The sequence below is a fragment of the Pteropus vampyrus genome, unplaced genomic scaffold (genome assembly GCF_000151845.1).
Source record: "Pteropus vampyrus isolate Shadow unplaced genomic scaffold, Pvam_2.0 Scaffold15, whole genome shotgun sequence".
Lineage (NCBI taxonomy): Eukaryota > Metazoa > Chordata > Mammalia > Chiroptera > Pteropodidae > Pteropus > Pteropus vampyrus.
This window is the reverse complement of record NW_011888796.1, coordinates 13,070,204-13,085,667: the sequence shown is the minus strand read 5'-3', so window position 1 is coordinate 13,085,667 and position 15,464 is coordinate 13,070,204. Positions and strand designations below refer to the sequence as shown.

Here is a 15,464-nt window from a genome sequence, read left to right as displayed (position 1 = left end):
CTCCCTAGAGAGACAGGACACCTCAGACAGAGGATGCTTGCACACCCGTTTTATTGCTGGTTCTGAGGTCTATGAAAACAGAACAAAGCAAATAATAGAATTGAAGCCAGAACTAGAGTGTGATTGGGACATTCTTTCTTGGTATAGACATAATCAGAAAAGAATCTAGATTTCTTAACAAAAAGAAAAGTCTATAAAAAGAGTCCCCAAGGGAAAAAAATTTTAAAAAGAAGGGAGAAATATTTTGGGAGCCTTTAAATCTTAATTTATTGTTTTAGAAAGATGACTATTATGAAGCTTAAAGGAGAAACTAAAATTCATTGGACAAGATGCTTCCTGTGACTAATTTTAATGCTCACTGGTACTTAATGAGGGTCTACATTTCCTCTATTTTGGAGCCAAGGAAAATGATGGCCAACCAGAGCATATTGTGTTACACCAAACCACATAGCAGAGCTGGAAATCAAGCTCAATCCACCTAACACCAAGATCCACACTCCCCTACTCCAGCAGTAGGAAAGGCCAGGCCTAACGGGTCAAGGCTGAGCAGTTAGTAGGCAATGTTCTGTGTCTCTGCCATCCTACCCACCAGCTTTCCCTGGGGGAGTCCACATCGGCCTAACAGACCTCTAAAGTGCCAACATTCATTTGGAAAAAAAAAAAAAAAAAATTTCACTGACCGGAAAAAAAGTATCTAACTACTGTATGGTTCTATATTTCACACAGTCTTCATGAAGCCTGAGTTGAAAATAGAGGCTCACCTATTTTCCCTCTCTGCTTTCAAGTTTTAAAGTTTTCCCTCTCTGCTGTCTCACATGGTGGTTACTGATTTTTTTTTTTCTCCAAGGTTCAAAAACTTCTAGTTAGATTTTTTTTTTTCCTAAATGTCTCAGTGTATTAACCAGCTTTTTCATACACATGCTGCCATTTCCAAGATGTCAGTAGCAGACGCCATTCAGCAGCTGATAAATATCACAGTTCATAACCCAGGAGCGCTATGGCTACCCACTCTGTTCTCTACAGCCAGTTCCCTAAACCTCCTCCAGCTACCCCGACCTCTCACAGCTCAAAGCAGGGGGAGCAGCCCCTTCCTCTTCACTCTTTAATAAATCACTCCAGGGGTCTGGCTTTTAATATTCCAACCTCTTCCCAAGGCAGAAAATAAAAAAAAAATGAAAACACCATTTAGGAATATATCTTCACCTTGAAATTCCTTTGCTAAAAATCTTTGACACTTGGCTTTAAATTTTCTTCAGATATACAGAACTTATACTGAAAAGTCAGGAGACTGTCAGAAGGGTCCGAAGGTTCCAAAGCCTTCCAATAAAATTCACATCTTCATCTTGACAGAAGCGTGGCCCTTAAGCAAGAATTAAGGCACAACTACTTAACGAGCCCGTTCTTTATTTTCTACCCATCCTCCACCCCATTCCCACTGCTATACATTTCCTATAATTAGTAATAGCAGTCGCAATTTATTAAGAACCGACTAGTGCAGACACTAGTCTAAAAACATCATTATCTCATTTAACCCTCTCAACAAATTTAGGAGAAATTAGAGGCTTGGGGTTACATAAGCTGCCTCATGTCACCCAGCAAGGAGCGTGGCGGCCAGGATTTAAACCTAAATCGAATACCAGCGCTTTCAGTGCAATCATTACACAGTACCACTTTAGTCACACAATAGCGTCTTCCCTTCTGAAATAAGCACTTCTTCAAGCAATGTTGATACCAGAATAAAAGAACCCGAAAGGCCCTCTTTGCTAGGTCAACGTGATTTTACCACAAAAGGGATGGGAAACAGAAAAGGTGAAAAAAAAGGAGGTCCTGAAGAATGCCTTCACCTCTGACCTCTTTCCTCCTATTAGAGGCCAGATGAGCAGTCTCTGGAACTAATGGAATGAATCTGTGGACAGTTTCCCATTCATGTGTTGACATCTCTGACCAGGAAGAAAGAGCTGACATGACAAGTCTCAGCTAGGAAGAGAAGGCGACATGGGCTCTGTGTCTGTATTAATTAACCACCGCCTCCTCTCAGCATTTCTCTCCTGGCTCCTCACCCTGGTCAGTGAGTCATGAAATGAGGACAAGGCTCCTGGGAGGTGAAAACCACAGCTGCATAGCCATGAACCAGAAATGACATGACACAGGTGGCTAGCAATTTTCTTTCCCCATGGGTCTCTTCTCCCACACACCACCAAGTAGCTTTAACCAAGGGGAGCACAAGGGTTGCCCCATAACAGAGTAAGAATCTAGAATGTTCATCTGAGCCAGCACGACTAGCCACTTAAAACTAACACCATCCGTCCTCCATGACTGTAATGTGTATGAAGCCTCAGAACATTTTACCTTTGCTGAACTTTCAAACTGAAATACTTCATTACACTTGAGAGCGTAGCTGGCATGAGCAACCCAGTTCTTCCACATTCGCTTCATGAGGCCCATTTTTTAAAAACATTATTAATGGTCAAGGGATTCCAAACAGAATTTGCCTGCCAAGATGTATTTGGCAAAGGAAAGATACTCTATCTCCTGAAACACATTTAAAAAATCAGTTCCAATCTTCTTTTTGCTAAACTTTCCACGTACTCACTTGAGAGAAAAATCATGGCTCTATGTAAAACCAGCATTTTTTAAATGGAATCTTAGCACACTGTTTTCCAACCCACTTACCCTCGGTGTTGGAACGGATATCGTCTTCCACCCCGACCACGTGTCTCCCGTGACCCAGTGGCGGAGTGTGACCTGGCGCAGGGTAATTGTGCAGAACCACCTCTCCTTCGGAATGGGCTGGAGGAACATCCCTTTCTGAAGGCAGTGTCCCTCCATTTGGGTAGGGCCGGATGCTTCTATTTTCTGGATGGGGAGGTGGGGTTTTCTGGGACAGATCCAGTGAATCTCTCTCTGTCTTTGATAGAGCCAGGCCTCTGGCCCCTGGCTGTTCAAAAGACTCCACTTGGCCTCTTACATCTGGGGTATCTGTCTCCCCCACAGGCCTCCCCTCTTTGGTTTGAGGGTCCAAGGTGGCAGATTCTGTTTCAGGGTAGAATGGCCTATTGCTACGTGTTAGATGTGGCAAAGGGGAGGCCAGGTTGGAATTTGAAGGAGAGAAGCCAACTCCTAAAGGCCTTGAGTCAGCTTTTGAGTGGGAGGAAACACTGATACGCCCGTGGCCATTCAACACCTCCTCTGGTTCACTTGGTGGGTATTCAACTTCCTCCTCATTGTCATCGTAATAATCCAAATTGTCCTCAGTGTCATGGCTTTCCAGCGCTGCAGCAGGGCTGAAGGAGTGTTCCAGGGGAGCTGAAGCGCGGGCTGTGGAAAAGTCTCCTCTGACTGTTGCTGGCCTGACATTGTCCAATGGGGTGGAGCTGCCAATGTGAAAAGCCCACACTCCAGGAATCCCCAGGTTGCTGTGTCTGAATAGAAAGGAACACTGCATTGTAACAAAAATGTCCATTCACTGACCTTCCTACAAAGGTAAGCAATTTATTTTAAAACTGAAAGGCTATTAAGATCAGATTAACTGGTGTAGAAAACCAAATAAAATGAGGCTTCCATGGTAACTAAAAGGATTATACCAGAATTTTGATGTAAACTACCTCTTACTTAACATTCAGTTTCACAGGCTGTATCTCACAGAATGCTAGACCATCAAGTTACAATCTGCTCTACAATCCACATGGTTTATCTAAAATATAGCTGTTTGAAAACAAATAGGGAATGCGAGACTATTTTATCCTTCCTCTACTCAACACAATCAAGAAAATGTATGCTTAAAAACTTTTGCTGAACATTTAAATGATAATGACTACTACATGCTTTTTTTTGAGAGTTAGTTATGTGTCAACTGCTTAATGTTCTTCAATACAATCTGCAAGGTAGGGGCAGTGACCATGCCCCATTTTAAGTGAGAAAATAGGTTTCAAGAAGCTAACTAATCTTCTTAAAGTCCCACAACTAATACTTGACAGAACTTGGACTTAAATCCAGCACTGACACCAAAGCTCATGCTCCATATTTGGGATTTAAATTATTATGAAATAATAATTATTTTATATATTATATCAGAAAACCAATGCATTATAATTGATCAGCATCTGAATTATCATAACTCTACAGAATGTTAAAAGACATTTCACAGTTTAGTCACATGGATTAATCAATTAACTAATTCACAGTGAATGGAGAGTCAATATTAAAAAATTAAAGAAATATAAGTGTGCCAATCTAGAAAGTGTTGAGCAAATACAGAACAAAGTTAAAGGGGAAAATAAGAAAGTAGTTTCATCAAAGCGCCACAGTTTATAGGTGAGAGGTGTTCAGAAATATCTGGAACCCAAGAGCTCACTTGTTTTCTGCACTAGAAAAGAACATAGACTTTATTCAGTCTCCCAAATTATTTTAGAGCCAATGATACATTCTGAAAAGAACAACTATATATAAGATTTCTAAAAATGAGAAAAACTGGAACAAACAAGGGTCTGGCCAGTTTGAGTACACCAGTTTGTGTATTCCTCTGGTCTATGTACCAAAATACCTGGCTCAAAGATGCTCATGCTATGGGATTTCCTCAAAAGTCGGTCGCTGAGGAATATGAGTCATGACTAATAAGTCGGAAATAGGTAAGATATTCACTGAATCATATAAGGACAAGAGACCTTCACTTATTCGGGTAGATACTTCTACCAAATCGTATTCATATGGCTTTCTATAGTAATAATACATTTCAATATTTCAATATAATTCCGAGAATGTCTCCCCACCCCCCTCAAATTCTGTGTGTGTGTGTGTGTGTGTGTGTGTGTGTGTGTGTGTGTGTGTGTGTGTGTGTGTGTTGTGGTTGTGGTTGCTGCCGCTGCTGTTATAATTAACTTCGGGTAACAGGAATATAGAAAGCAAAACTGTGATCCTTTGTGCAATATGCTATGTACACTTGGTAAATTCTGAGAATTAGTGTTGGCGTTTCTTGGCAAGCAAATAAGGAACACGAAAGCAGATAAGAAAGAATCCTAAAGATTTGAGGATACTGAGTTTATTATCGCATCAGAGGTGTTGCAGCTGTGAAATTTCTTCTTGATGTTAGAAATAGAAAACTATAAAAGCTTCAAAGAGTAGGAAAATACAAATTATAGCAGATAAAAGATAAATAAAATAACCTTCTAATTAAATGTAAATCCTTATCCTGGCTTTTGTCATTGTGTCTGAAGGGAAAGCAACCAATTTGAGTTTATTCTAAAATCCAAGGTCATTTGGAGAGCTTAGTGATAAAAAGAACTTAATTTATTTCCTAGAAAGGAAAACAAGACTACAAAATGGATGACAGTGTCTTCCTCCCTGGATCGTCAGGAAGATTAAGTTGGAAAATTACATCGAATGTCTAGCACAGGGCACTGCACATAACTACTTAGTAACTACTATCTTTCAGGAGATAGAAAAGTATAATCTCAAAAATGCAAATGTGTGCATTCATATTTAAGTTTTCAGAAGAGTTATGAAACATACTATGAATTATATAATTTATGACCTTTGAACTTATAATGATGAAACAAGTTTGAGAAAGACAAAAATTCTACTGACTAGGAAATTAATTTTATTCTTTAGAGATGTACACTGAAGTATTTAGGAGTGAATGGTATGATGTGTGTGACTTACTTTAAAATATTTAAGCAACAAAATGATGAATATGGCAAAATATCAACAACTTATAAATATAAATGATGAGCATTTGAGTATTCATTTAGCTATTCTCTCAACATTTCTGTATATTTTTGAAAATTTAAATAATGAAAAGTAAAATAGAAGATTGAATTGAAGAACATTTCTATAATCTGGAAGTAGAGAAGGCCTTTATAAGAGTAAAACCAAGACCTGAAATCATAAAGGAAAATACCAATAACTTTGACAACCCTCAACTCACAACTTCTAGATCATAAGCAACTTTAAAGATGAACAACTAGATTAAAATATTAATATCTTTACTATATTTTTTCTTATTTATAAGAGTTCTTTGTAAACACCCTAATAGAAAATAGCAAAGGACATGGACAGACACATCACACAAAAAAAGATAAATGGCTATTAAACATATGAAAAGGTATTCAGTTTTACTAGTAATCAAATAAATTAGAGTGACAATACAAACATGTTATACCTATCAGATACATAAATATTAGAAATAATAGGAGTTTATTGATAGCAGACACCATCAATCACAGCCATATATTATTGGTGAGGATGCGAGTTGGTGCAATGTTTCTGAAGGGCAATTTGTTAATATATGTCAAAATGTTCAACTTCTCAACTATTTTATTTTTAAGAGAAAAGAGAATCTGAGCAATATGTTTCATGGTGTTTACTACAACAGTATTTATAAAAACCAGAAACAAGTTAAATGTTCAAGAAGTTACTGTCTTAATAATATAGTAAAATATGATGCCATGTTTTATGGCCTTAAACAGATATTGTACTGAACGAGGCCTATAAGACACTGATAAGTGGGAAAATGCCACATGCATAGCAAAAGAACCATTTTGGTTTTAAAATTTTTTACATATACCTAAAATTCTGGAAGGACTATTAACATTGGTTATCACTTGAAGTAGTGATACTGAGTAATTTTTACTTTTATTTCACATTATTCTGCATTGTTGGTACTTTATTTTATTTTTTATACTAAGCATGGGTTACACTTAAAGAAATATCCCTCTGCTAGTAATTTTGGCCCCATAACTATTTTGCTCTTGTTAAGCAACTCAGTGGTTTCTGGGAAGCATCAAAGATAAAAATGAGAGAAGGCATGGAGGGAGGTAAATGAAAGTGTATGTGTGCGTGTGTTTCTGTGTGTGTGTGTGTGTGCATATGCACGTGCATGCTTGTGTGTGTGTGTGTATGTGTGTGCTTAAGAGCCTTTATGGGTGTGGTGGGAGAGCACAACTGCTTTTTTGAGCCCCACCACCTCCTGCGCCCCCTGTAGGTGTTAGCACTTACTCTAATGCTCTGGAATTATTGATCTATTTGTCTGTCTGCTCTACTAGAATGCAAGTGGCTAGTGTGCAGGGCCTACATCTTAGACAGCTTTGTCTTTCAAGTGCTTGGCTCCCTGTGAGTTCTCCATAATTTATGAGGAGCAGAGACTCTGTGGACTTCAGAGTAGAAGAGGCAGGTACAACCGGGGAAAGAAAGCAAGGAGCTAAGTTTTCTTCAGAGTCCAGAATAAAAGACAGCTTAGGTGGAGACCTAAAGATGCCCAATGTGAGTCATAAGAATGGGAAAGAAGACCAGGGTTCAGCATAAAATCAGTAGTTCAGAATTCCAGACTCAAATATTGGTTTTGCCACTTAACTGAGATTATAGGCAACTTAACTTCCCTAAGCTCATTTGTCAAATTGAGAAAAGTGTAGAATTTACCTCCTAGGATTCTTATGAGTTTTAATTAAGACAGCTTCTGGAAAGCATTGTGCAGGATGTCTGGCAAATTGTAAGCTCTCAATAAATGTCAGCTCTGAGTAACCATATTTGGTTGTAGGGCCCGCTCTCTGGTAGCTGAGCAGAGCAGATGGCATGCAAATGTGCGAGGTGTTATGTAATGAAATAATGCAATGAAACTGAGAGGCAGTGAAGGCAGGCTAAGTAGCCAATGTGTTCTGTCTGGCTTCTAGATCAGTATTCAGAAATTCAGAAAGAAATAAGAGCAAAGATATTTTTAAAGTCCTTAAATTAATAAATATCAATAGGTGCCGACCCACATAGTAGCATGCTGTGGACCAACAAAAAGTGAAAGGGCCTATTATTGCACTAGCAGATGGGACTGAGCAATGTGACCAGCCCTGGCACCTCGTGAAAAACCAAGCAGTGTGATTTCAGATGATGTAGCCAGAGAGAAATCCTGAGACTTCTAAAAATCTACCAATCTGTTTCCCAAATCGCATTACTCTTGATTTAACTTTTAACATGTATCTGTCTAAAAGACTAAATCACAACATCTCTTGTGAAATAATTAACCTGGAAAAAACTCAATCTGGGCATTTATATTACTGGATATTCTTATGTGGTTCCAAGAGCAATGTTTTCCATAGCAAGCCTCGGTGACTCTACAGAGAGTGAGAGGGAGGGGGGAGGGTGAGGGAGAGAGAGAGAGGAAGTGGAGTTCTGTTTCAGGTATCTATAGCCAATAGATCAAGAAAAATAAAGGTCCTTTTATATATTGGTGAACTTGCTCCTCTCAGGGTCAAGTCTAGTCCTGGTTTTGACTTGATGCCTTGCTTAAAAACCACTAAGGTACGATTTAATGGTCTTATGGCCACTCAAGTTTGGGTAGCTCCTAAGGGTTCTTACATTCCAACAGGAAAGGGCCTAAGCCCTATGGTACTTACTGGTAGAGATTTTTCACAGACTGCTCAGTGCTAGTCAAGCTGAAATACGGTCCCTCTCTCCTCAGGTCATCGGCCTCCCCTCGGCAGAAGCCTACCCGGGCAGGAAGCTCTAGCTGGACATTGTAGGATTCTTTGGGGCGGGTTCCAAAGAACTGAAGACCATTAGCAGGATAAAGAAAGAGGGCGTAGGTATCAGATTCATCAGATGCCAAAACTGCCTGAAAAGTATTCAGCTGTAAAAAAAAAAAAGAAAGGAAATATTCTTAATAAAACAAACAACAACAGTAAAAAACCCAGAATGCAAGCAAAGCATCATAAAGTACAAAGGGTTTTCTCCCTTCTTAGGATTTCTCCAAATTGTTTTTATACATAATATCTTTAAAACTTTCTCTTCAAGTTACAATAGAATTTTGTAAGCTATATTATTATCATAATCTTTTATGAATTTAGATTAATAGTTGAAATATACATAGGTAAAAAATATGGGTTAAAAAAATAATATCTTTTAAGGCTTCAAACTTCTCTCATCCAAACCTCTTTTGGAGCTGAGAGCAAGTAGCGAACTTAACTTGTATACTCCCACCACCACTGCCCTAGATTGCTGCCCTGGGCACTCATCTAGATCATTCATTCATTCATCTACTTATTGAATGCCTATCATGGGTAGGCACAATGTTAGGCCTTGAGTGATCAAAAGTCTTCCTACTGTTCTCACAGCCTTGCTCTTTTTTCTTTTCTACCTATCTTTTCACACCAACACCTGAATTATCCTACTGTCATTTCATAGGTAAGGAAATAGAGATACATGGGCTAACGGATCTGCCTCAGGTCAGTAGCTAGTTTGGGGTGGCAGGACAGCAAGCGCAAGTCCATATCCAGCACCACTAGGCCATCCTAACTATTCCTTAGCATGCCATTCAAGGTGATGTGTAACCTTCCCCTAACTCTCTATGTAGATTCAGATCTGCTGCTTCTCCATCAGACTATTTCTATTCCCCAGTTGTCCCATGTATTCTGATGTTTTTGTACTTTTGCTCATGTTTCCCTTTACCTGGAAACCCTCTGAACCTTCTATTGCTGCTCCTCTGGGGTGTTTTGTGATTCCCTGTAAATTTATTTTTGTCCTCTGACCCTGGTAACACCCTGGGTGTTTCTAGTTAGCGTTTATCTCATTTTGCCTGGTTAGCTGTTATGTGTCTGTAAACTCGGTTCATTAATTCAAATGACCAAGGGCCTACTAAGTACCAGACGTTATGTTTGGTGCTGAAGGTGCGAAGGAGCAAAGGATGGGGACTCTGCCTCAGAGCTTAGGAGAGGGAGACAGCCACGCCTGCAATTCTAGGAGAGTTATTGAAGGAGGGATTAGAGGCCATGGAGGAGGAGGGCATATGCCCAAGACCTCCAGGTTAGGGTGGGAGGCATCTCAGGAAGAGCCAGCGCTGCCCTGAATGAGCTGAATTAGCCACAAACTCACTACCCAGGTCCTTATAGAACCACTCTTTAAAGTTCAACTTACTCTCATATTTTCAAAAAGACATTTTTTGCCTTTATTTACATCTAGCTATCTCTCCCATTTCCCTCAATGATAACACCTCTTTCACTAAATCCCACTCTTTTTATAACTGGGGAGGTATTTATAAATACCACTCTTTCATAAATAATGCGACTCTTAGAAAAATTACGTATTGGTAGGTAGTGTTGTTTACCCATTTTCTTAGACAGACAAAATTAAGCACAGAGAAGAACATCACATTTTACTGAATAAAACAGCAAACATGAGGACCATGCCCTCATTTTGTTCTGTCCTGGGTCCTTCCCTAAATGGTGCTCAAGCCTTCTCCTAATGTGAATTCTACCTTTCAATGTTAATTTCAAAGTACAGGTTTGAGGTTTTGCTTATAGGACAAAGACTCAGGTGTTAAAATGCTTTTTGAGAAAAAAAAATGATACATAACCTTTCTTTTAGCTCTCTAACATAGAAAAGGTCACCTTGCTTAGCTTTGCTCTTTGCTTTTCTTTCTTTAAGTTCACAAACTTAAAGTTAAGGGGGGATGGGGGATGGTATATTTGTTATTGTTGTAGTTGACTCATCAATAAAGCTTGACTTTTCCAAAAACAAAAGGCAAGGGATATTTTCTTGACTTTCTCAAAGCTGGGAAGGCAGAATTTCTGCCAAATGTAAACAAAGGCTGTTCTGCCTCATGTCTATATAAAATATATACTACATCATTGATTAATGTTGATTCAATAACTTCAGAGTTTTACTTTAGTCAGAATAAATAAAGTTCCACTAAGGAAAGAAAAGTACTCAAGAAAGGAGAAAGAGTCTGTTTCAAAAAGCTAAGCTTTCTCTGGGCATCAACTGCCTACAATAAACGTGAGCTAGGAATAAATCCTGGTTCTAAGTTTAGAGAAATTCTGTGAGATAAGGAGGGCCTATAGATTGTGAAGGAATTAAAGGCGATGGGGGAGGAGGGGAGGAAAAAAGTAAACAGCTGTGAAGGGGAGAATCTGGCTTTTACTGTGGGATTTGAGTATTTAGCACTTAATTTTATTCATTCTTTCAGTCAGTCAGTCAATAAACTTATTTCAATGAAAATTTATTCACTATCTTTTACAAGACATCCCTGAGACAAGTACTTATTACAGGTGGTAAGCATTTAATGTACTTGTCTCCACTGAGATCAACAAATAGAAGAAAAATTTTAACTTTGGCTGTTTAAAAACCATCCACACACCAAGTGATCACTTCTAAAGTTCTCAGTCCCACAAAATTCTACATCTAACTGCTAAAGAGCACCCTTCTCGAAGTCCTGAAGGGCTTGCCCCTCCTCCCAAAGCTCTCCTTGACTGGCTTCCAGACCGGAAATGTCTTCACATTCCTAGAGACCCCATATGCCTAGTCTCTGAAGGGAAACCCTCAGATGGGCTGCCAAACCCCACAAAGGGGTCACTGGTTCCCAAGTCCCCCAGGATCCCAGAGAGGAGAGAGAGCCTCCATGAAGGAGGAGCAGCACAAAAAGGATCAGGGCCAGTGACTGCTAAGCTTCAAGGTTTCCACCATCCTGTTATCAGAAAGAAAAGCCAGAACTCTCAGCAGAAGGAGTCTGACTCTCTTTTCCAGGTATAGAACAGTGCCATTCATTGACCTGACACTCAGCAGAGCCAAGCTGATGGGTACAAAACATGCTCATCTATGAGTTTCTAAATTTTGCAATTTAGTTAATTAATTTCAGCCACCTGACAAAAGAAAATAAAATCAGAACAATACCATCCCTGTCCCAAAGGGATTTGCCTATAGTGGCTTACAAAAATTATAATAAAAATTTATCAGTAGGGTGACTCTTAAAAGGGTCACACATTTCTCTTTTCTGTCTTGCCTGGGGTCACATGCTCTCTACAATTGTAGTATCACTGACTTCTCGCCTCCAGTGTCTCGTGTCAATACTAACCTCCATTCCTTAGTATAGTTCTCCATTTCCTATTATCTGTATGACACTGTCACATGCATGATTTTCCCTCATTCATTTTCTGCCCTAAATCCTACACATTCTGCCCCAAATTCAAAGATAAATGTTCAGTGCTATCATATCCCTAACATTATATCCTTCCTGACACTTAGTCATTAGAAAAATTTCAAACAATTTCTTTAACCAATATCGTTATGTCTCTATTCTCTATGTCTTCACAGCTATGTCTCAGACTCAGGTTAAACTCTTTTAGATGAACTGCAGACCTCCCGTCTTCTGGACATCAGCTCCGACAAAGTTCTGCTTTTACTTCTCATTCTCTCTGTGGGTCCAACGCCTTCCGTCAGTGACTAGCATCCTTTGAAATGAGTCAATAGGCCTCAGATCCCCTCATTAAGGTCTCCAATGGACAACCTTCTGCTCATCTTACAATATCACCCAACAGCTCCTTTCATCCATTTTTTCAGCCTCAGCAATCTCGGCCTTCTCCCAGAACACGTGCTAGCTCAGAATAATCTCTCCTGCTACCTCCTTCTCAAGATTCATTCTTTCAGCTCTTTCGGCCAAACTTAAAATCGAGGTAAACTAAACATTCCCCATACCACACAGATCTGTGTAACCTAATTCTCTATAACCCTATTCCTCAAAAAACAACAAAATAATACTCTTGCCCACCCTCAAAAAGACAGAAAGGAAGGAAAGAAAGAAAGAAAGAAAGAAAGAAAGAAAGAAAGAAAGAAAGAAAGAAAGAAAGAAAGAAAGAAAGAAAGAAAGAAACAGCTAAAGTAAACACTAGTCCTCTTTAAGTTTCTTGTCAATAAGTTCTTTGAAGGTCAATATCGTGACTTCTTTGCTCTGTGAAGTACCTCTTACAGTTCAAGGAATCCCAGATTAACTAAATTGATAAACACTATTTGTTCACATTATTTTAGATGCAATTACAACTTGACATTCCTGAAATATCAGCTACAACATCCTGTCACACCCATCATGACTATCTATGGAGAGAAAGGGCAACAACTGAAATTTTTTTAAATGGTGAAGATGCCATTCCTCTGATATCTCCAAGTTTCCAGTAACTTTGCAACGTAAGATTAGTGTGCCCAGTTTTAAGAAAGTCATGTAGAACTCACACAGTCCTTTAAGCAAAGTAGATTACTGTTTGCCAAAATCTACCTCCAAAGAACTATTAAAACAAGAACTCAAGTCACAGGGCTCTTTAAAGTAGTATGAAGAACCTTTAGTGTGGTAATTGAAAAAACATCCTCTTTCCAAACAGAATCCTCATCTCCTTTCTAAATGAAACAAATTCTGAAGCCAAGCGAGGATATGGCAATGTCTAAAGATTGATTTTAATTAGAAAAGTAAAAGAGAGAAGAAATCTACAAATCTTCCTGTACTCTCCACCCAGAAAAGCTCAGATGGAAATTGCAATTCAGAAAACCTTGCATTTAAAGAGTCCTCGTGTAAAGGACTTGCATTACAGAATCCTTATAAGACAGAAATAATAGAACCAGAACCTGGTCCCTTCATGCCAATGAAGGAAACACAGACTGGCTGAGCATCTATGCCAACTAGGCATAAGAGACTACAGTGGCTACTTTAAAAATGTCACCTTAGTTAATTCTCATGACAATCCCGTAAGTTAGGCATTGCTACTCCATTTTACAGGTTAGGAAACTAAGATTGAGGCTGAGTCATTGCTTCTAAAATCACTGGAAAACCATTCACGAACACTTTTTCTTTCGAAATGTTTTTATCTTTATTGTTATTGTCTTCACAACCAAATGAAAGCTGGGTAACAGAAGCATTATTCACATGCTACAGATGAAATTGAGAAAAATAATTTAAAAAGTCACCTTGTCTGTACTGTAATTTTAGGTTTCAGAAAAGCCCTGACAAAATTAGAACTTAATGCTATCACATTTCATCACCCCAGAGCTTCTGTGCAACTGCTCATCTTTTCTATTCATCTCATTCAACTCAACTTCGTCTTTTCTCTGTTGAGTAAGTCAGACAGACACAGCTGATACTCTCCAAAGTACTGGAAATGCTAATTTATAAGCAATAAGGCATCAATAGTGTCCTTGGCAGCAGATTTCATTCCCAGTTCATTCTTCCTTTGAATGACATGTGGTTCCAAGGACCCTTCTGATACTAAGATCACATCAAGACAATAAAACTCCACCCTTATTTATTTGAAGTCTTTGGAAAAGGTACAACTATTGTGTCTACCTTCATCATTTGTGCCAAGGAAATGGGTCTTGCATGAAAAGTCTGGGTAAAAGTAACAACAAAAAGAAAAACCTAAGAATCCAGAAATCTGTACTTTAAACCTGGCTTTGCTTCACTAAGAGCAAAATTCTGAACAATAGCATTAACTTCTATTTGCCATTATCTGTGAAATGCAAACAGTAAGTCTTGTACTTATCTTGCAAGATTGTTGTGGAAAGACAGTATGCTAAAATGTTGTTATCAGAATTAACAAGATATCTTGAATAAACAACCTATATAAGTATCTAAGTAGTTAATCTTTCTTTTGTGCCATTAACTCCTCCCTGCAGTCAGAAAGAGCTCTCTTAACAAAAAATATCAATCCCCTGCATAAAATCCTTCAAAGGATACCCACTGCCAAAGAACCAAATCCAAACTCCCAGCATCACGTGATCTGTACCCGTCCCATGGCCTTTCCAGCTTCCTGTCCCACTACCCTTTCTCTTCAGTAATAATGTACCATATGTGATGCCCCAAACACATTCAACTTTACAGCACATGGGTGGTATGTCATATGGTATTTCTTCTATTGGAAATTTTCTACTCTGTTCAACTCAGATTAAAAGCTACTTCCTCACTGAAACCTTCCCAGATCAAGTCCCTTAACCAGGGAAGTGTAGAGTTAGTCTCCATAAGTAAAGATGCTACTACACAGTATTATAATGAACAATAATCAATGTCCCTACTAAACTATGAGATCTTTGGGAGCAAAGAGTATGTCCTTTCATGGTGTCTATATGTCCTGACTGACATAGAGTAAGTGTGCAAAAAAGCTTGTTGGATGAATAAATCTCAACTATGTTTAAATGTAAATTACTCACACACACATATATGAATATGCCACATATAAGATATATGTTTAGAAAAAAGACTGGAAGAAAATACAAAAGTATTAGCAGCGGTGACCTCTGGCTAGTGAAATTATAAATAATGTTTACTTTATTTTCTAAATTTTTTATTATAGGTATGTTATACTTAATTTGAAGTGTTTTCTTCTAAACCTAAAAGCAAGAATGAATGAATGAATGAATGAATGCAACATAACGGTGGGAGCCTCACCTTATTCAGCTTTCTAAAACGCTCCACCTAACCCAATGCTCTGCACAAAAGAGGTATTCAATATATGTGTTTGCATTGAATGTATTCTGTTGAATTGAATAATTAAAATGTCAAACCATGTATTTAAAAAAATTAATAAATAAAACTAGATGTTGCCTGACAAAAACTAAATGGCAAAAAATCATAAATTCAAACAGTTTTTATTTCTAGATCTTCTTTGCTTAGTACAGCCTTTGGGAAATATTTCTCTTACAAAATACAAAACAAAAATGGCCACCATCTT

The 15,464-nt window shown here is 38.5% G+C and overlaps 1 protein-coding gene across 1 annotated transcript in view; it reads right to left on the bottom strand.

Annotated features, from left to right (window-relative positions):
- Window positions 1-15,464, bottom strand: part of NID2 (nidogen 2) — a 56,162-nt gene that overhangs the window by 38,543 nt on the left and 2,155 nt on the right. Inside the window, exons 3-4 of the mRNA XM_011386413.2 lie at window positions 8,379-8,611; window positions 2,674-3,422 (exon numbers count right to left, since the gene is read on the bottom strand). Of these exons, the coding sequence (XP_011384715.1) occupies window positions 2,674-3,422; window positions 8,379-8,611 (982 nt within the window). The remainder of the gene's footprint in view (window positions 1-2,673; window positions 3,423-8,378; window positions 8,612-15,464) is intronic.